Raw genomic sequence first — 22,914 nt, 5'->3', positions numbered from 1 at the left:
CTGACCTTTCAAGTGATAGAATGCATGGCACAAAATTCAGCAATATCATTGTCAATGTTCACATACTTGGGTGGGATATGAGCTTTATTGCAAATGAGTGCAACTGTGAAATATTCAAATTACCACTACCCGTGAAACCACATTCCAGTAAAAAACTTTTACGTACTGACTTTAGTTCTGATTTCCAAGCCAATTTAATTAAAAACATATTTCAAAAGTTGAAGGAACTGCTGCCATTTTAATGAGTTCATAATTAATTCGCTACATGCACACAAATTAGTGAAATGATTTGACATTCATAGATGCAAAATTACTTGGGAGAAATTCTGCATTGGTAACAAACAAAACGGAACTCCAACAACTGTTGAATGCAGCAATAAAAACAACTTGTTTCACAATGCAATAATTGTCCCAGTGTCAGTCAGCCTTTGGGTGTTTTGGCATTGGGTAATTTATAGGTGTTGCTTTTATAAATGTTCTCTTTGCTTCTTTTGTAGAAACATCGTTGAAATACCAGTCTAACACATACATCTACAATACCTAAGCCAGTAAATCCTTTTTCTAATTGACACTGTATCGTAAAATGACTGACATGTAGGTTTATTGCTGTCATTACTTTCTTGCTCGAGACATTTTATTCTTTGCAAGGTGATATAAAAATGAACTTTGGCTGCTACAAGTCACAATTGCCAGCCTAACCTAGTCACCATACTCATTCAAATCAAGTTTCGCTTTCACAATATATCCGTGTGGATTCAAGGTTTTCTTGAACATGCAAGAGATGTTTTTCCCTCTTAAGTTTTTAATTCTCAACTCCAACTTCAGTGTCAGTCTATCATTCCACCTGAAGGCAGCCCAGTTACATTTAGTACCTGAACATTTAATACTTGAAAATTACAGCTGAAAATCTGATGGAAAGACACTAATGGCAAAAGGGGTGAAGAATCCTGAATTGATCGGGCTAAAGTGAGCAAATATAGTTCAAGTATAGTTTTAATCAGATGATACTGAAGGAGCATTTACTGATACCTACTGCAAGTCTCATGAACAGTTCCAGTAAGTTGCGTGGAGGTAAGACGACAGAAGTGTTCAAAGCAATCACATAGCAGTTATCCAATTTCAGATCAAGATAAGCAGTCAAGATCTAGAAGTAGAAACCATTCATTTAAAAACAGAGAACTTGTCAAAACTCCCCCAGAATCAAAATGAATCTCAAGTTACTTTAATATAATTTTCAGCAGACAATCCCATTCAGCAGCATGCACAATTATATTTTTATGACCATTACTAGGCAGCTTAGGTATAAATCATGCATACCAAATAAAATTGGTTTGAACACAACATATGGATATAACCAAACCTGCCATTCGGAAACCCATGCAGGCACAGGGAGAACCACAGTCACCAGAGGCTGGAATTGAACCCGAGTCCCTGGCGCTGTGAGGCAACAGTGCCGCAAGTCATCACCTTAAGAACAATTTCAATTCTATATGTTGGTATGGAGAAAAAGCAGTTTTCCACCACATTTAGATTAATTATGAGCAAAGGAAGCTTAAATAAGTTCAATTCTTAAAACTGCAGATTAGGAAAACTGCAGATTAGGAAAATATGATCATTTTAGTACAAAATATTTTACATGGATTCTCCACTAAATTACAAGACTTTTTGCCATCTTTTAGCTTGAGAAATTTAAGTTAACAAAATCAAAACAAAACAGCAAGCAAACGTTTGTGGTCCCAAACACAGATGGTAATTTACAAATAGTGTGTAGAGCAAGTGCACTGCTATTCGTTGTCAGATCGGAAAATGCATTTCTACACAATCAGGATTTTTACATTATCCCTTTTGGTAGAGAACCTTCCTCACTTCGAAGATATATCATGGCAATTTAACTTACCAACTCAAAATCATGAATGATGACTGCTGGATCAGCATCGTCAAATTCTGGAACTGGGACATCAATCAGTGCTACATTCCCATCATTTCCTAAGAACTGCACATCTTCACTAGCAAGGAAGTAAGGAGCCTCTGTTTCCAGAGCATCTGGCAGGACATTCGAATCGGAGTATTGCATTCGACCATGGAACACTTTGTTCTAATCGAAAAGCAAAAAAAAATATTTTGACATCCATAAAAGGAAAATCAGTACAATTTTATTTCAAGACTCTAAGACACTTACAAACGTGATATGAAGATAGCAGACACTGACAAGTAGGACACAGTTGTTGACAACCTCAGCTTCTAGAGATTTGCAAGGGCATGGGAAGAGGCAAAGCAGAGATGAAAAGTTCATCTGGCTGAAAAAGGATTCAAGAGGAAACAGTGGGTAGAGAATTGTATACCTTCTCAGCCCATGGTCATCTTCCTCTGCAACAAATGTGACAATGGCTGCCATTCCAGAGAGGGGTACCTGAGCAACACCAGATAATATTCAAGACAGCTGACTAACATGGTGCAAACCACCATCTGGCAAGACACAAAGCGGCCACAAAAAGTTATGTTATTCCAGTTCAGAGGTCAGGAACATGTACATTTGAATTGGAAGAGCTAAATTTTGGACTATTCTGGGGTAAAATGCTGGACTTTTTTCCCCCTGAAAGTAAAGGCATGCAGTATTCAAAGGAGTTGAAAATATTATAGACCCTTTGCAGCTGAGAAGCACCTACATACTGCAGGTCATTTTAATGAATTTATTTGCTGACTAAAGGCTTAATTAATTCAAATTAAGAGTTTCAAATTCAGAGTTTCAAACATTGACATATTCACTTGCATTTATTCCTAAAACAGCATTCAGGCCACTTAAATGTCCACAAATGTTTGACCTAGTTTTGAAAGATCAGAGGACGACTTAAACATGTCAACCTTTGGGCAAATTCATATGTATAACTTCCAAAGAATTGTAATGCAGCAATGTACCTTCCTCGAGAAGTGGAAAGAAAAAGATAGAGGTTAGTTAACGCAGCTCTTGCATCAACAACATTGCTCAAATGTATTAAGCACTATTTGCACCACATCAAAAATGATGCTCACTTTGATGCAATAGTGATGCTCAGTAAAGGTCTTGCATGTAACAAGTTATGCCATTAAGAGGACAAGCATCTACTTGATCTGCTGGATAAGAGTGCAGCACAAAAAAAATTAAATATTACATTGCATTCCTTAATGCAAGCAAAAATAGCTCAGCCATTGGTCAAGCCAATTATTGGCAAGTAATTTTAGCACATACCTCGGAAAGCCCCTTCCTAAATAATTTCAATTCTTAAAATTTAATTCCCGTTTCAAAATTGCGCTTATTGTAATGGGAAAAGTGAAAAGCAAAAAGCACCCATAGATTAAGCATTGGTTAAATATTTATTTAATGAATTTGCATTAAAAAATAATCAGATCTTCATTCCAACCCTTCAGGTGACTTAGTTAAGAGTTAGACTTTAGTTAGTTAGACTTAACCCCTTTCAAAAAGCCCATTGGCAAGTTAAATTAGGCGCAACAAATCAATTATTTCAAATGCCACTGATTAGTTAACAGTATAATATATTGGGAGAGGACTTCAACTAAGACATCAGCTTCACAGCTTTTACATCATAAGGGCAATACGCAATATTTGTTTCACTCATTTCATTCAATTTAAATTGCTACAAAAATTATGTGGTATGCTGGTGTCCTCATGATCAAGTGTATTAGTGCCATCACCTATATGGGAAAAACTCATTCGCATAGGCTGGGATTTACTAAACTTCACAAGTCACAGGTCAAATGGGTAATAGCCAACAAAACTAAACACCTGCTATACATTAGCATTAGGTGGGTGTTTTTACGTGAGCAGGTAGTCTTCCAGTAAGATCGTCTTTCCACAAAAGATCAAAAACATTTAATTAAAACCAATACACATCAGAAAATGGAGAAGAAATTGCAAAACTCTTATTCCAATGTTAAAAATCCTACATTATAGAAAAAGTCCATTTGTAGAAGCTCCAAAATCAAAATGTTTAATTTATTTTGCACATTGTGTAACTGAAAACAAATAAATAGAAAAAATTACCTTTGGCACAATGAATCGATACAGACAGGCTCCTCCGATTATTAATCCAGATAGTATGAAAGCCAGTCCAAGAAGCGTAAATAAACATCTTCCAGTGGAGTTCTCTCTTCCATCCACGACAGCAGTTTCTGGATCCTGTTTAATAAAGTACGTAAATGCATTTAACAAAATGCAGTAATTTATCTCCAAAAGTATTTTAAATAGAGTTATCAGGATTCAGAATGAAAGTTTTACAAAACGAATGACGATTCCAAACAGCAGCAGTTCGTTTGGCCAAGTTAAAATAATTCTGGTACAAACAGTTCTTCAAAAATGTAAAATACTTGTACTGCGCACTGAACAGAACCTAATATATTATTTGTTTCAGATTAATAACCATCAGGGAGCAAAGTGGAAAGTAGCCCGAATTGGCACAGTGGTTAGCACTGCTGTCTCAAGCAGCAGGGACTGGGTTCAATTCTGGCCTTGTAAATTGCCCCTCAGTACCCAGGGATGTGCAGGTTATGTTATGAGATGTGGGGTAGTGGGAATGAGTAGAGCGCTCACTATAAGGGCCAGTGCATAGTTGATGGGCCAAATGGCCTCCTTCTGCATTGTAGGGATTCTATGAGGAAGCTACTTCTACCCATAGCCAAAGATCAGTGAGAACTTCAACACCACCTCAGAAGCCTCCTGCTCCTATTTTCTATTTTTGTATGAAAGCAGGGTTTGACTATTGGGTTGGATTACCAACCATGATCATAAGGAATCGCGGGCTCGAAAGGCCTCCGCCTGCTCCTATTTTCTGAGATAATGTATGGGAATTACATTAGCGACAATATCCATATTGGGAAGTACGTCTTAATTTATGTAAAACTTACAAGATTTAAATGTGTGTTTGCAGAAATGTGTTTAAATACACAAAATCTTAGCACTACCTACTTGTCATAACTATAGGGCACGGGGTAGCACGGTGGCATAGTGGTTAGCATTGCTGCCTCACGGCGCCGAGGTCCCAAGTTCATTCCCGGCCCTGGGTCACTGACTGGAGTTTGCACATTCTCCCGTGCTTGCATGGGTTTCGCCCCCACAACCCAAAGATGTGCAGGGTAGGTAAACTGCCATGCTAAATTGTCCCTTAATTGGAAAAAATGAATTGGGTATTTAAAATTTTTTTTTGAACTACACGTCACCGCTATATTCCTAATCTGCAGACATCAGTAACAGATTTTTGCCTTTTTTTTTTAAAACTTGGGTGCAGTATTGCTCTTGCAACTCATGCCAGTGAATTAAAATAATTTGATAATTAAAATAATTGTTAAGTAAATAAAGCAATCGTGTTTCTGTCCTGATTTATTTTATGTCAGAAAGAAAAGCACAATTACCAAATAGAATTAAGGAAATCGTTGCCACTGTTTGGGAAAAGATGGAAGTCGCGCTGTGAAATAAAACACTGTCAAACCATTCAAATTAAAGCCGATAGAAGAAATGAAATGCTGCATGTACTTCAAATTGAATTTCCCCATCACCAAAAATCTGTCCTGGTCCACCCACGTTGACACTACCACCAAGAAAGCACAACAGCGCCTATACTTCATCAGGAAACACTGATTGACCAACTTTTACAGATTGTCATGTGACAGTATCTTTAACAAATGGGTGTTTATAAATGGGTATGTATATAAATGTCTGTAGTGAGAGTACTTTTAAGAAATGGGTGTTTATTACTGCAGTGATGTCAGAGAATGGGTGGAGCTGGGCTGTGTCAGATTTTTACTTTCGTTTTAAGCTGTTTGCTGCGTGGTGTGTTTTAGTTTCGTTTTCAGAGCTGGATAGTTGCAGTCACAGCCAGAAGGTGTATGAATATCTCTCTCTGTAACCTAAAGAATGTAAATTGATCCTGGTGATTTAAAACTAATAACAGCAGTGACTTTAACCTGATGTGCTTCTGGTAAAAGGTGTTTTAAGTCTTATGGATGTTAAAAGGAAAGCTTAAAGGATTACTTAGTGTTGTATTCTTGGGGTTGTACTTGAATTATTGGTGGCTAAGATGTTCACTGTATGTTTTAAAAAGGTTAACTGGAGTTCATAGAATAAACATTGTTTTGCTTTAAAAAATACTTTTCCATTTCTGCTGTACCACACCTGTAGAGTGGGCTGTGTGCTCCCCATACTACAATATAGTAAAAGTTGTGGGTCAGGTTAACTCCATGATACACTTTGGGGTTCTCTCAACCCTGGCCCATAACAAGATGCATCATAGAAAGCATCCTATCAGGCTGCCTCACAGCCTGGTATGTCAACTGCTCAGCCCAAGATTGTAAGAAACTTCAGAGTCATGAACACAGCCCAGTCCATCACACGAACCTACCTCCCATCCATTGACTATCTACACCTCCCACTGCCTTGGGAAAGCAGGCAGCATAATCAAAGACCCATCCCACACGGCTTACTCACTCTTCCAACTTCTTCCATCGGGCAGGAGGTACAAAAGTCTGAGAACAGATTCAAAAACAGCTCCTTCCCCGCTGTTACCAAACACCTAAACGATCCTCTTATGGATTGACGTGATTAATACTACACTCCTGTATGCTTCACCCAATGTCAGTGTCTCTTTATTTACATTGCGGACCTTGTGTTACCCCATTATGTATTTTCATGTACTAAATCATCTGTTTGAGCTGCTCGCAGAAAAATACTTTTTACTACACCTCAGTACGTGACAATAAACAAATCCAATCCAAAAGAAATATTAGAACTGCTGACAAGAATATTGCAACTTGACTGCACAAAGATACAGATTCCAAGTTCACACTCCAGTGGCTGATTTGCTCAAATTGCAAAATAGTTATCCATACATTCTATGCAGTTTTTAAGCAAGAAGAGTTTAAAAATAGAAATGTTTGTGCCTCAATTAATGAGCTTTCCCAAAATCCTGTATGTGGTAGTTCAAAGAAAAGATTTGCCATTTTGAGATAGATACTTGGTAGTTCCCAATCTATTTTCATTTACGATTAATCAACATAAAAGCAGGCCTACATACAGTCTTATAACTAACAACAGAACCGTTAGCCGTACTACTTGGGGTCTCTGGCCTCTTGTGCATCTGTGTCCACTCACTTCGAACCACTGACAGAAATGCCTTCAACTGTGTAGGCCCCAAGCTCTAGAATTTGCTTCCTAAATGTCTATGCTTCTCTCTTCTACTTTAAAAGACTTTCTGAAAGAACTTAAATATCTGCTTCAACATCTTTCTTTGGCTCAGTGTTGATTTTCAGAAACATCAAGACAAAATCACATCGCAGTGTCTTACGACAAATATGCTGAAGCGCCCTTCCAGGCCATACACGATCCTGATTTGGAACTATATCACCATTCCTTTGCTGTCGCTCAATCAAAACCCTGAAACTAACAGCACTGTCAGTGTACTTACATGACATGGACTGCACCACGTTCTCAAGGACAATGGGGGGGTGAGAAACAAATGCTGGCTGCCAGCAAAACACAAATCAGAATATATTAAAATTAGCTATTTATTCTACTCCAGTTTGTGCATTCCCATTTCTTCAAGCACATTACCAAATCGTTCCCTTTGAAGAGAAGAAACAATTTAGATAAATCGCCATTATTAGCTCTTCACTAATGACTGTTTTTAAACCATTAAGAAAAATTCAGCTCTCCCGAGAATAGTATCCTTTCTTCATCAAATCCCAACTGTCGTACTGCATGATATGTACATTGAACTAATTCACATTTGATTTTTTTTTTTTTTAAATTCCAATTAAGGGGCAATTTAGGGTGGCCAATCCACCTACCCTGCACATCTTTGGATTGTGGGGGTGAGACCCAAAGAGACATGGGGAGAATATGCAAACTCCACATGGACAGTGACCCAGGGCTGGGATTGAACCCAGGTCCTCAGCGCCGTGAGGCACCAGTGCTAATCACTGCACCACTAATGCAGCAATTTAAATTCATTTTCAGCACAGGATAGCAGAAAAACAGGAAATTGCATTATGGTCTGTCGAGTGCTGCTGAAATTGTACCATCACTTGAAATTTAATTCAAGTAAATTAGACCAAAGTGATGACATGCAATTTAGGTAACTGTATTTGAGTTTCCATCGTAACTACACCCCACTGGAACTAATTCTATTATTTAACCAATCCTCTTGCTACCCAATCTAGTCTAATTATCCTGGGATAATCTTCCTTTGAGAAACTATGAAATTCACTCTAAAATATATTGATGGGGAAGAGGGCATTATTCAACAAATGACTAACTTTAGAGGGGGACGTGCATCTTCCAGTGCAGGCGTCTCACCCGAGAGAAACTTGACATTGTTATTCATTCCAAATCATCAAATTTGTGACATAATTGAATAGATTAGCATCGAGAGGGAGGTGGTGTTGGCAGTTTTAGCTGACTTAAAAGTGGATAAATCCCCAGACGAGATGTATCCTCTGACGATAATTTTCAAATTCTCTCTGGTCACAGGGGAGTGCCACAGTACTGGAGGACAGCTAATATAGTAGTACCATTATTCATGAAGAAAAGTAGGAAAAAAACAAGCAAATTACAGAACAGCGAGTCTAGTAGGGAAATTATTGGAAAACATTCTGAGGGGCATAATTAATCTCCACTTGGAGACGTAAGGATTAATCAAGGATAGTCAGCAGGCTTTTAGATAATGGCTAAAAGATTGGATTGAATTTTGAAGTGACTGGGTGTGTAGGATAAGGACAGTGCAGTTGATGGGAGTCTACATGGACTTCAGTAAGGCTTTTGACAAGGTCTCACCTAGGAGGCTGATCAAGGAAAGAGCTCATGGGGTCAAGGGCAATTTGGATCCAAAATTAGCTTAGTGGCAGGCGGCAGAGGGTGATGGTCAAAGGTTGTTTTTGTGACTGGAAGCCAGTGTCCAGGTGTAGCACGGAGATTGGTGCTGGGTCCCTTGCTGTTTGGGTAGTATATCATAGAATTTACAGTGCAGAAGGAGGCCATTCGGCCTATCGAGTCTGCACCGGCTCTTGGAAAGAGCACCCTACCCAAGGTCAACACCTCCGCCATATCCCCATAACCCCACCCAATACTAAAGGCAATTTTGGACACTAAGGGCAATTTATCACTGCCAATCCACCTAACCTGCACATCTTTGGACTGTGGGAGGAAACCGGAGCACCCGGAGGAAAACCCACGCACACATGGGGAGGATGTGCAGACTCCGCACAGACAGTGACCCAAGCCGGAATCGAACCTGGGACCCTGGAGCTGTGAAGCAATTGTGCTATCCACAGTGCTACCGTGCTGCCCGAAATATATTAATGACCTAGACGCAAATGTGGAGAGTATGATCAGCAAGCTCGCAGATTACATGAAAATTGGTGGTGTGGTGGTAAACAGCAAGGAGGAAAGCCTTCGATTACAAGATAATATTGATGGCTTGGACAGAACAGTGGCAAAATGAATTTAACCCTGAAAGGTGAGAGGCTATGCATTTTGGGTGGACTAGCAAGTCATGGGAATACACAATTAACGGTAGGACGCAGGGATGGACCAAAAGGATCTTGGGATCATGTCCATAGATCCCTGAATGCAGCAGGACAGGTAGACAACGTGGTTATGGTGGCATATGGGACAGAGGCGTAGACTGACTACAAGAGCAGGGAGGTCCTATGGAGCTCTATAAAACTTTTGTTCTGGTAGGTTTCAAGAGCAGCTGGTTAGAACAGAGAAGGTTGAGGAGGGGATCTGATTGAGATGTACAAAATTATGATGGACATAGATAAGAAGAAACCTTTCTTAGTAATGGGGTCAATAACCAGGGCGCATAGCTTTAAGGTAAGGGGCAGGGGATTTGAGGAAACATTTTTTCACACAGATTGTGGTGGGAATCTGGAATTCTCTGCCACAGAACCATAGAAACGTTGGGCCCATCTTGTCGATGCCGGCCAGAGGACACCCAGGTGCCCTTTCTAATCCCACCTTCCTGAACCCTGCACATAGCCCTGCAGCTAAGGTGAAGATCAAGTTCCTTTGCTTGTACAAAGAGTTTAGGGTCTCTGCCGCCGCCACCAACTCGGGCAGCGAATTCCAGACTCCCACCACACTCTGCTTGAAAAGTTCTTCCTCATGTCACCTCTACACCTTCTGGCACTTATCGTGAATCCATGTTCTCTGGTTCTAGAATTCTCCTTTTCTTCCCATGTACTTAATGATCTGTTGAGCTGCTCGCAGAAAAATACTTTTCACTGTACCTCGGTACACGTGACAATAAACAAATCCAATCCAATCCACTAAGGGAAACAACTTTATCCTGCCCTCCATCTCTTCCCCTCATAATTTTGTACCCCTCAATTAAGTCACCCAGAGTCTTATTTGTTCCAAGGAAACCGCTACACTTATCTAGCCCCCCCTCCGCGCGCGCGCGCACGCCCCCCCACCACACGCGCCCCCCCACCACACACGCACACCCACGGCTCTCTCCCTCACACAGAGACCCGGGGCTCTCTCCCTCACACAGAGACCCGGGGCTCTCTCCCTCACACACAGAGACCCGGGGCTCTCTCCCTCACACACACAGAGACCCGGGGCTCTCTCCCTCACACACAGAGACCCGGGGCTCTCTCCCTCACACACAGAGACCCGGGGCTCTCTCCCTCATACACAGAGACCCGGGGCTCTCTCCCTCACACACAGAGACCCAGGTCTCTCTCCTTCACACAGAGACCCGGGGCTCTCTCCCTCACACACAGCCAGACCCGGGGCTCTCTCCCTCACACACAGCCAGACCCGGGGCTCTCTCCCTCACACACACAGACCCACGGCTCTCTCCCTCACACACAGACCCGGGGCTCTCTCCCTCACACACACAGACCCAGAGCTCTCTCCCTCGCACACACAGACCCAAGACTCTCTCCCTCACACACAGACCCAGGGCTCTCTCCCTCACACCCTGACCCAGGGCTCTCTCCCTTACACAGACAGACCCAGGGCTCTCTCCCTCACACACACTGACCCAGGGCTCTCTCCCTTACACACACAGACCCAGGGCTCTCTCCCTCACAGACCTTTGTGATATGCATCACTGTAAATACACAAGGGGTTAATGTAAATACACTAGAACTAAGTAAACACTAGAGGGAGCACTGGAGATGTCATGACATGCAGACATACAGCTAATGAACACATAGAATAGGACACGGCCAACGGGCAGTCGACACCCAGAGCTGACACTACCACAAAGGGGCATTACACAACATAAAAGGACAGGGCATACATGCTCTGTCTCTTTCCACAGGCAGACACTTAGAGGGTAGGACAGAGGCAGATCAGACTTAGAGCAGACTGGTTAGTTAGACTGAGTTACTGTAGCAAGATTAGCAGGAGAGTCGAACTCAGAGAACTGTGCTAATGGTTCAATAAATCACACTGAACTGACTTCAATGTCTGGAGTACTTTTTGGTCAAAGCTGCATCAAGTTGCAGCCTGTGTTATCCCAGAGTACATAACACATCATGGTACCAGAAGTGCCGGTTAAATCTATATAGTTCAACTCAGCAAGATCCATGACTACCAGCAACAGCACACAGGCAAGATGATCGAGATTCCGGTTCCTCAGCAGCTGAGGTACCACGGCAATCTCAGTGCCAACTGGCATGCATTCAAGCAGAGATTTGAGATTGACATGGTAGCATCCGACCTAGATGGCAATGCCGATGCTGAGAAGATTGATCTTCTACTCACCATTGCGGGTGAAAGTGCAACAGAAATCTTCAACTCCTTCAAGTACTCCAAAGGGCAGGACAAGAGAGACTTCCAGGCAGTCCTGGACAACTTTGAAAACTACTGCGAGATGAACACAAAAGAAAATCGGTAAAACTGGAGCCTATACTCACCACGAGGCAAAGGTAGGCTTGCAGCAGAGGCAAACGGCAGTTTTGATTGGCAGCCATCTTGCGCGAGAAGTTGCGCAAAGAGCGCACAGTAAAGAAAAGCAACTTGCGCATGCGCAATCCATTCCTACGCTCTACGTCACATGACGTCAGATGCCCCAGACCATGGCCACTTAAAGGGGAAATGTCCGAAAATAGAAAAAAAATAATGTTAAAGCCAGAAAATGCAATTCTTTCACCTGGAACGACAGCACAGTGCCTGAACTTTGATCAGGAGCTGAAAGTAACCTCCTCAGAACACTGCAACAAGCAGTTAGAACCGCCCTAAGAGATGATTTAGTCCTTGAAGACTACGACTCAGACAATGATTTCATTATTGGACGTGGCGACCTCAGTACCAAATCCGAACCGCAACGAGATGTGTTGCACATTGCAGCATCCGACACAGTCATGGATGAGTTATTCGGATTTGAGGATCCTCAGCCCAGCATTGACAACATCCCATGAGTACAGGATTCTGCTGCGGCCTGACGCCAAGAGACAGAGAGCGGTACAAGCCCACAGAGAGCGGCCTGACGCCAAGAGAGTGGTTCACGCACCACAAAGAGTCCCCGACTCCGGACAGAAAGCGATGACAGACACCACAGCGAGACCACTGTACGACACCGTTGAGAGCGCACAGATCGACTCCACAGCGAGACCACTGCATGACTCCATACAGGGAACGATGCCAGGGAGAGCGATACAAGCCTCTACAGCGAGCTTGTTGAGACTCCACGATGGAAGCAATGCAAGACTCCAGAGCACAGTCCTTGCATGAACAAAACCATGAAGGTCTCGCAACCTTATCTGAGCAACCAGCAGCAGGCCATGCAAGTCTGCCACGCTCAAGTGCACAGCAAGACGACTATGACAGTCTACCACGCTCACGTGAACAACAAAAAGACTACCTAGATTATTTGAGCCACCAGAAGACTCTGACAGTCTACCCAGCTCATCCAACAGACAAGAAAACACTGAAGGTCTACCCACTGTATGTGTGACAAGTGACAAAGGCTTCACAATTCCCATACAAGATGAGCGACATCTCAGCGAGACTGACTGATCTCAGCTAGTATGCACAGAGGCACTCGACAATCAAAGTGAGGCTACTAGTGACACCACGTTAATTCAAACCTCATCTACCCCAGCCTCTCCACAAGAACCTGTAATGACTCCAGACGGGGAGCATCAAGAAACCAAAGGTGATGCAGGTGAACCAGAAAGGGCTCCAGACGGGGAGCATTGACAAGCCAAAGATGATTCAAGTGAACCGGGCATGACTCCACACGGGGAACGCCGCGGAATCAGAGACGGCACGCTCAATGAAACAGCAGATGCCAGAAAGGACACTGACACAAGTAACTTTGTGAAGGACTCATATACTCCATTGAGTGCAATAAGAACAACAAAACCTACAAAAACAACAAAGACAACAATAAGAAGAGTACCAAAGGCACCAACGTCAACAACAAGCACGACAAAACCAACAACACTGGAACAACGACTGGTATGACATGGTACAACTCTGCAAATGCAGGACAATGTGACAGTATAGCTCCTAACAGTGGCAAGAGTACAGACATATCATGGCATGATAACACATCTTACAAATTCACGTTTGCTCCACTACAAACAAGCAAACCTGCTTTCAATGCAGATGATATACTGCATCGCTAGCTACCACAAGCATAGAAAAAAAAAGTCCAAATCAGACAACGACGTGATTTGACCATTTGAACACCTCCTGATGACTTCTTGGTTATGAAAATACCTGAACACTGACGGCGTTCACGAGGAAATTACAGCCTCAACATTGACACTTCAATATCAAAACAAGAAAGCCACTCGACCATATAAATTCATGAACTTTGGACTCAAATATCATTTGGTACTGTATAATCATCACTGTCATCATAACTTGTACAGAGAACAGTACAGCCATTGATGTTGTGCCGAGCTTTGTCTGAAACCAAGATCAAGCTACCCCACTCCCTGTCATTCTGGTGTGCTCCATGTGCCGATCCAATAACCGCTTGAAAGTTCCTGAAGTGTCCGACTCCACTATCACAGTAGGCAGTCCATTCCACACTCGAACCACTCTGAGTAAAGAACCTATCTCGGACATCCCTCCTATATCTCCCACCCCAAACCTTATTGTTATGCCTCCTTGTAACAGCTACATCCACCCAAGGAAATAGTCTCTGAACATCCACTCTATCTATCCCCCTCATCATCTTATAAACCTCTATTAAGTCGCCTCTCATCCTCCTTCGCTCCAATGAGAAAGGCCCGAGCTCCCTCAACCTTTCCTCATAAGACCTACCCTCCAATCCAGGCAGTATCCTGGTAAATCTCCTTTGCACCCTTTTCAATACATCCACATCCTTCCTATAAATGAGGTGACCAGAACTGCACACAATACTTCAAATGTGGTCTCACCAGGGTCCTGTACAGTTGCAGCATAACCCCACGGCTCTTAAACTCAAGCCCCCTATTAATAAACGCTAACACACTATAGGCCTTCTTCCCGGCTCTAGCCACTTGAGTGGCAACCTTCAGAGATCTGTGGTCATGAACTCCAAGGTCTCTCTGTTCCTCCACATTCCTCTGAACCCTGCCGTTGACCCTGTAATCCGCATTCAAATTTGAATCACCTCGCACTTAACAGGGTTAAACTCCATCTGCCATTTTTCGGCCCAGCTCTGCATCCTATCAATGTCTCTTTGCAGCCTATAACAGCCCTCCACCTCATCTACTCCACCACCAATCTTGGTGTCATCAGCAAATTTACTGACCCACCCTTCAGCCCCCTCCAAGTAATTTATAAAAATCACAAACAGCAGAGGACCCAGCACTGATCCCTGTGGTACATCGCTGATAACTGGTCTCCAGTCTCAATTTTCCATCCACCACCACCCTCTGTCTTCCATGTGATAGCCAGTTACTTATCCAATTGGCCAAATTTCCCTCTATCCCACACCTCCTTACTTTCTTCATGAGCCGACCATGGGGAAACGCCTTACTGAAATCCATGTATACGACATCAACTGTTCTACCTTCATCTACACACTTAGTTACCTCCTCAAAGAATTCAATCAAATTTGTGAGGCAAGACTTACCCTTCACGAATCCGTGTTGACTATCCCGGATTAAGCTGCATTTTTCCAAATGGTCATTAATCCTATCCCTCAGGACCCTTTCCATTAACTTACCGACCACCGAAGTAAGACTAACCGGCCTATAATTACCAGGGTCATTCCTATTCCCTTTCTTTAAAGGTCATCACTGATCTACCTATTTTGTTCAATTTTCTTTAACAAAGTACAGAAAATATGTAACACCAAAAAAGAGGGGATATGCATCACTGTAAATATACAAGGGTTTAATGTAAATACACTACAACTAAGTAAACAGTAGAGGGAGCACCGGAGATGTGATGACATGCAGACATACAGCGAATGAACACTCCAAATAGGACCCGACCAATGGGCAGTCAAGACTACCACAAGGGGGCATTACACAACACATATAAAAGAAAAGGACAGGGCAGGGCACACATGCTCTGTCTCTTTCCACAGACAGACACTTAGAGAGGACAGCGGCGGATCAGAAGCATCACACCCACCACATGGCTTAGAGCAGACTGGTTAGTTAGACTGAGTTACTGTAGCAAGATTAGCAGGAGAGTCGAACTCAGAGAACTGTGCTAATGGTTCAATAAATCACACTGAACTTACTTCAATGTCTGGAGTACCTTTTGGTCAAAGCTGCATCGAGTTGCAGCCCGTGTTATCCCAGAGTACATAACACATCAAGATCCACACACACACACAGGGCTCTCTCCCTCACACAGACAGACCCAGGGCTCTCTCTCTCACAGACACACACACACAGACCCAGGGCTCTCTCTCTCAGACCAGCCCAGGGCTCTCCCTCTCAGACACATACCCACACACAGACCCAGGTCTCTCTCTCCCACACAGACAGACCCAGGGCTCTGTCTTTCCCACACACACACACACACACACACACACAGGCTCAGGACTCTCTCCGTCACACATACCCAAACACAGACCCAGGGCTCTCTCTCTCTCACACACACACACAGACCCAGGGCTCTCTCTCTCACACACACACACACACACACACAGACCCAGGGCTCTCTCCCTCTTGCAGACCCACACACATATAGACCCAGGGCTCTCGCTCTCTCAGACCAGCCCAGGGCTCTCCCTCTCAGACACAGACCCACACACAGACCCAGGGCTCTCTCTCTCCCACACAGACAGACCCAGGCCTTTCTCTCTCTCCCACACAGACAGACACAGGGCTCTGTCTCTCACGCACACACAGACAGACCCAGGGCTCTCTAACCCCCACACAGACAGACCCAGGGCTCTCTCTCTCACACACACAGACCCAGGGCTCTCTCCCACAAAGACAGACCCAGGGCTCTGTCTCTCACACACACACAGACCCAGGGCTCTCTCTCTCACACACACACAGACCCAGGGCTCTCTCTCTCACACACACACAGACCCAGGGTTCTCTCCCTCTCACACACAGACCCAGGGCTCTCTCTCACACACACGCACACACAGTCCCAGGGCTCGCTCTCTCTCACACACAGACAGACCCAGGGCTCACTCTCCCCCACAGACAGACCAAGGGCTCTCTGGCTCTCTCTCTCACACACAGACAGACCCAGGGCTCTCTCTCTCACAACAGACAGACCCAGGGCTCGCTCTCTCACAGACAGACCCAGGGCTCTCTCTCTCTCACACACACACACACACACACAGACAGACCCAGGGCTCTCTCTCTCACACACAGACAGACCCAGGGCTCTCTCTCTCTCACACACACAGACCCAGGGCTCTCTCTCTCACACACACACACACACAGACCCAGGGCTCTCTCTCTCTCACACACACACACACACAGACCCAGGGCTCTCTCTCACACACACACACACAGACCCAGGGCTCTCTCTCTCACACACACACACAGACCCAGGGCTCTCTCTCACACACACACAGACCCAGGGCTCTCTCTCACACACACACAGACCCAGGGCTCTCTCTCACACACACACACACACACACACACAGACCCAGGGCTCTCTCTCACACACACACACACACACAGACCCAGGGCTCTCTCTCACACACACACACACACACACAGACCCAGGGCTCTCTCTCACACACACAGACCCAGGGCTCTCTCTCACACACACAGACCCAGGGCTCTCTCTCACACACACAGACCCAGGGCTCTCTCTCACACACACAGACCCAGGGCTCTCTCTCACACACACAGACCCAGGGCTCTCTCTCACACACACAGACCCAGGGCTCTCTCTCACACACACAGACCCAGGGCTCTCTCTCACACACACAGACCCAGGGCTCTCTCACACACACACAGACCCAGGGCTCTCTCTCACACACACACAGACCCAGGGCTCTCTCTCACACACACACAGACCCAGGGCTCTCTCTCACACACACACAGACCCAGGGCTCTCTCTCACACACACACAGACCCAGGGCTCTCTCTCACACACACACAGACCCAGGGCTCTCTCTCACACACACACAGACCCAGGGCTCTCTCTCACACACACACAGACCCAGGGCTCTCTCTCACACACACACAGACCCAGGGCTCTCTCTCACACACACACAGACCCAGGGCTCTCTCTCACACACACACAGACCCAGGGCTCTCTCTCACACACACACAGACCCAGGGCTCTCTCTCACACACACACAGACCCAGGGCTCTCTCTCACACACACACAGACCCAGGGCTCTCTCTCACACACACACAGACCCAGGGCTCTCTCTCACACACACACAGACCCAGGGCTCTCTCTCACACACACACAGACCCAGGGCTCTCTCTCACACACACACAGACCCAGGGCTCTCTCTCACACACACACAGACCCAGGGCTCTCTCTCACACACACACAGACCCAGGGCTCTCTCTCACACACACACAGACCCAGGGCTCTCTCTCACACACACAGACCCAGGGCTCTCTCTCACACACACAGACCCAGGGCTCTCTCTCACACACACAGACCCAGGGCTCTCTCTCACACACACAGACCCAGGGCTCTCTCTCACACACACAGACCCAGGGCTCTCTCTCACACACACAGACCCAGGGCTCTCTCTCACACACACAGACCCAGGGCTCTCTCTCACACACACAGACCCAGGGCTCTCTCTCACACACACAGACCCAGGGCTCTCTCTCACACACACAGACCCAGGGCTCTCTCTCACACACACAGACCCAGGGCTCTCTCTCACACACACAGACCCAGGGCTCTCTCTCACACACACAGACCCAGGGCTCTCTCTCACACACACAGACCCAGGGCTCTCTCTCACACACACAGACCCAGGGCTCTCTCTCTCTCTCTCACACACACACACACAGACCCAGGGCTCTCTCTCTCACACACACACACACAGACCCAGGGCTCTCTCTCACACACACAGACCCAGGGCTCTCTCTCACACACACAGACCCAGGGCTCTCTCTCTCACACACAGACCCAGGGCTCTCTCTCTCACACACAGACCCAGGGCTCTCTCTCTCTCTCACACACACACACACACACAGACAGACCCAGGGCTCTCTCTCTCACACACACACACACACAGACCCAGGGCTCTCTCTCTCACACACACACAGACCCAGGGCTCTCTCTCACACACACACAGACCCAGGGCTCTCTCTCTCTCACACACACACAGACCCAGGGCTCTCTCTCACACACACACAGACCCAGGGCTCTCTCTCACACACACACAGACCCAGGGCTCTCTCTCTCTCTCACACACACACACACACACAGACAGACCCAGGGCTCTCTCTCTCACACACACACACACACAGACCCAGGGCTCTCTCTCACACACACACACACAGACCCAGGGCTCTCTCTCTCACACACACACACAGACCCAGGGCTCTCTCTCACACACACACAGACCCAGGGCTCTCTCTCACACACACACAGACCCAGGGCTCTCTCTCACACACACACACACACACACACAGACCCAGGGCTCTCTCTCACACACACACACACACACAGACCCAGGGCTCTCTCTCACACACACACACACACACACAGACCCAGGGCTCTCTCTCACACACACAGACCCAGGGCTCTCTCTCACACACACAGACCCAGGGCTCTCTCTCACACACACAGACCCAGGGCTCTCTCTCACACACACAGACCCAGGGCTCTCTCTCACACACACAGACCCAGGGCTCTCTCTCACACACACAGACCCAGGGCTCTCTCTCACACACACAGACCCAGGGCTCTCTCTCACACACACAGACCCAGGGCTCTCTCACACACACACAGACCCAGGGCTCTCTCACACACACACAGACCCAGGGCTCTCTCTCACACACACACAGACCCAGGGCTCTCTCTCACACACACACAGACCCAGGGCTCTCTCTCACACACACACAGACCCAGGGCTCTCTCTCACACACACACAGACCCAGGGCTCTCTCTCACACACACACAGACCCAGGGCTCTCTCTCACACACACACAGACCCAGGGCTCTCTCTCACACACACACAGACCCAGGGCTCTCTCTCACACACACACAGACCCAGGGCTCTCTCTCACACACACACAGACCCAGGGCTCTCTCTCACACACACACAGACCCAGGGCTCTCTCTCACACACACACAGACCCAGGGCTCTCTCTCACACACACACAGACCCAGGGCTCTCTCTCACACACACACAGACCCAGGGCTCTCTCTCACACACACACAGACCCAGGGCTCTCTCTCACACACACACAGACCCAGGGCTCTCTCTCACACACACACAGACCCAGGGCTCTCTCTCACACACACACAGACCCAGGGCTCTCTCTCACACACACACAGACCCAGGGCTCTCTCTCACACACACACAGACCCAGGGCTCTCTCTCACACACACACAGACCCAGGGCTCTCTCTCACACACACAGACCCAGGGCTCTCTCTCACACACACAGACCCAGGGCTCTCTCTCACACACACAGACCCAGGGCTCTCTCTCACACACACAGACCCAGGGCTCTCTCTCACACACACAGACCCAGGGCTCTCTCTCACACACACAGACCCAGGGCTCTCTCTCACACACACAGACCCAGGGCTCTCTCTCACACACACAGACCCAGGGCTCTCTCTCACACACACAGACCCAGGGCTCTCTCTCACACACACAGACCCAGGGCTCTCTCTCACACACACAGACCCAGGGCTCTCTCTCACACACACAGACCCAGGGCTCTCTCTCACACACACAGACCCAGGGCTCTCTCTCACACACACAGACCCAGGGCTCTCTCTCACACACACAGACCCAGGGCTCTCTCTCTCTCTCTCACACACACACACACAGACCCAGGGCTCTCTCTCTCACACACACACACACAGACCCAGGGCTCTCTCTCACACACACAGACCCAGGGCTCTCTCTCACACACACAGACCCAGGGCTCTCTCTCTCACACACAGACCCAGGGCTCTCTCTCTCACACACAGACCCAGGGCTCTCTCTCTCTCTCACACACACACACACACACAGACAGACCCAGGGCTCTCTCTCTCACACACACACACACACAGACCCAGGGCTCTCTCTCTCACACACACACAGACCCAGGGCTCTCTCTCACACACACACAGACCCAGGGCTCTCTCTCTCTCACACACACACAGACCCAGGGCTCTCTCTCTCTCACACACACACAGACCCAGGGCTCGCTCTCTCTCACACACACACAGACCCAGGGCTCTCTCTCACACACACAGACCCAGGGCTCTCTCTCACACACACAGACCCAGGGCTCTCTCTCTCACACACACACACACACACACACAGACCCAGGGCTCTCTCTCTCACACACACACACACACAGACCCAGGGCTCTCTCTCTCACACACACACACACACAGACCCAGGGCTCTCTCTCTCACACACACACACACAGACCCAGGGCTCTCTCTCTCTCACACACACACAGACCCAGGGCTCTCTCTCACACACACAGACCCAGGGCTCTCTCTCACACACACAGACCCAGGGTTCTCTCTCACACACACAGACCCAGGGCTCTCTCTCACACACACAGACCCAGGGCTCTCTCTCACACACACAGACCCAGGGCTCTCTCTCACACACAGACCCAGGGCTCTCTCTCACACACAGACCCAGGGCTCTCTCTCTCTCTCTCTCACACACACACACACACACACACACACACACAGACCCAGGGCTCTCTCTCACACACAGACCCAGGGCTCTCTCTCTCTCTCTCACACACACACACACACACACACACACACAGACCCAGGGCTCTCTCTCTCACACACACACACAGACCCAGGGCTCTCTCTCACACACAGACCCAGGGCTCTCTCTCACACACAGACCCAGGGCTCTCTCTCTCTCTCTCTCACACACACACACACACACACAGACCCAGGGCTCTCTCTCACACACAGACCCAGGGCTCTCTCTCTCTCTCTCACACACACACACACACACACAGACCCAGGGCTCTCTCTCTCACACACACACACAGACCCAGGGCTCTCTCTCACACACACACACACAGACCCAGGGCTCTCTCTCACACACACACAGACAGACAGACCCAGGGCTCTCTCTCACACACACACACACAGACAGACCCAGGGCTCTCTCTCTCTCACACACACAGACCCAGGGCTCTCTCTCTCACACACACACAGACCCAGGGCTCTCTCTCTCACACACACACAGACCCAGGGCTCTCTCACACACACACACACAGACCCAGGGCTCTCTCACACACACACACACACACACACACAGACCCAGGGCTCTCTCTCTCACACACACACAGACCCAGGGCTCTCTCTCTCACACACACACAGACCCAGGGCTCTCTCTCTCACACACACACAGACCCAGGGCTCTCTCACACACACACACACACACACACAGACCCAGGGCTCTCTCTCTCACACACACACAGACCCAGGGCTCTCTCTCTCACACACACACAGACCCAGGGCTCTCTCACACACACACACACACACACACACACAGACCCAGTTGCCTGACCCATACGGGACCGAACTATTTATTGGGTAGCGTACACCCAGCGCGGACCTTTCGGAGGTCGTCTGTCGCCTTCCCTCCAGCTCCTACTTACCGGCTCGGCGACCAGGAGAGCCCCTTTCCCGTCCTTCGGGGCGGCGGGCGAATTGAATCCGATCTTGACCATGCCGGCCTGTGGAGGTGATGCTGACTCTGTGTCCCGGTGTGTGTGGGGGCGATTAACCTGACTCTGGGCCGCTGTGACGCAGTCTCTCTAACGGCTGCTCCAGTTCCTGCTTCTTTGCGCAAACTCTCTGGCTCAAGTACCCGAGCCTCCGCCGCGCAGACTCCCGAGCCTCCGCCGCGCAGACTCCTTGCCTTCTTCCCGAGCCGCCGCCGCGCAGACTCCCTGCCTTCTTCCCGAGCCGCCGCCGCGCAGACTCCCTGCCTTCTTCCCGAGCCGCCGCCGCGCAGACTCCCTGCCTTCTTCCCGAGCCGCCGCCGCGCAGACTCCCTGCCTCCTTCCCGAGCCGCCGCCGCGCAGACTCCCTGCCTCCTTCCCGAGCCGCCGCCGCGCAGACTCCCTGCCTCCTTCCCGAGCCGCCGCCGCGCAGACTCCCTGCCTCCTTCCCGAGCCGCCGCCGCGCAGACTCCCTGCCTCCTTCCCGAGCCGCCGCCGCGCAGACTCCCTGCCTCCTTCCCGAGCCGCGCTCTCCAAACTGACCAACAGCCAGATCAGACAATGGTGAAAGGTCACGATTGCCCCCTCCCCTCTTTTTTAAAATGGCCGAGTCGGTTTGTGGATGGCGCTGTTGCTG

At 47.7% G+C, this 22,914-nt stretch overlaps 1 protein-coding gene across 1 annotated transcript in view; it reads right to left on the bottom strand.

Annotated features, from left to right (window-relative positions):
• The window catches only part of LOC140420954 (integral membrane protein 2A-like), a 31,992-nt gene extending 9,575 nt beyond the window's left edge, over nt 1–22,417 (bottom strand). Inside the window, exons 1-4 of the mRNA XM_072505147.1 lie at nt 22,212–22,417; nt 4,040–4,174; nt 1,898–2,095; nt 1,034–1,144 (exon numbers count right to left, since the gene is read on the bottom strand). Of these exons, the coding sequence (XP_072361248.1) occupies nt 1,034–1,144; nt 1,898–2,095; nt 4,040–4,174; nt 22,212–22,283 (516 nt within the window). The 5' untranslated portion in view covers nt 22,284–22,417. The remainder of the gene's footprint in view (nt 1–1,033; nt 1,145–1,897; nt 2,096–4,039; nt 4,175–22,211) is intronic.
• Nucleotides 22,418–22,914: the final 497 nt, after the last annotated feature.

The sequence above is a fragment of the Scyliorhinus torazame genome, chromosome 5, assembly GCF_047496885.1.
Source record: "Scyliorhinus torazame isolate Kashiwa2021f chromosome 5, sScyTor2.1, whole genome shotgun sequence".
NCBI lineage: Eukaryota > Metazoa > Chordata > Chondrichthyes > Carcharhiniformes > Scyliorhinidae > Scyliorhinus > Scyliorhinus torazame.
The sequence above is the reverse complement of the archived record's forward strand: the minus strand, read 5'-3'. Positions and strand labels throughout refer to the sequence as shown.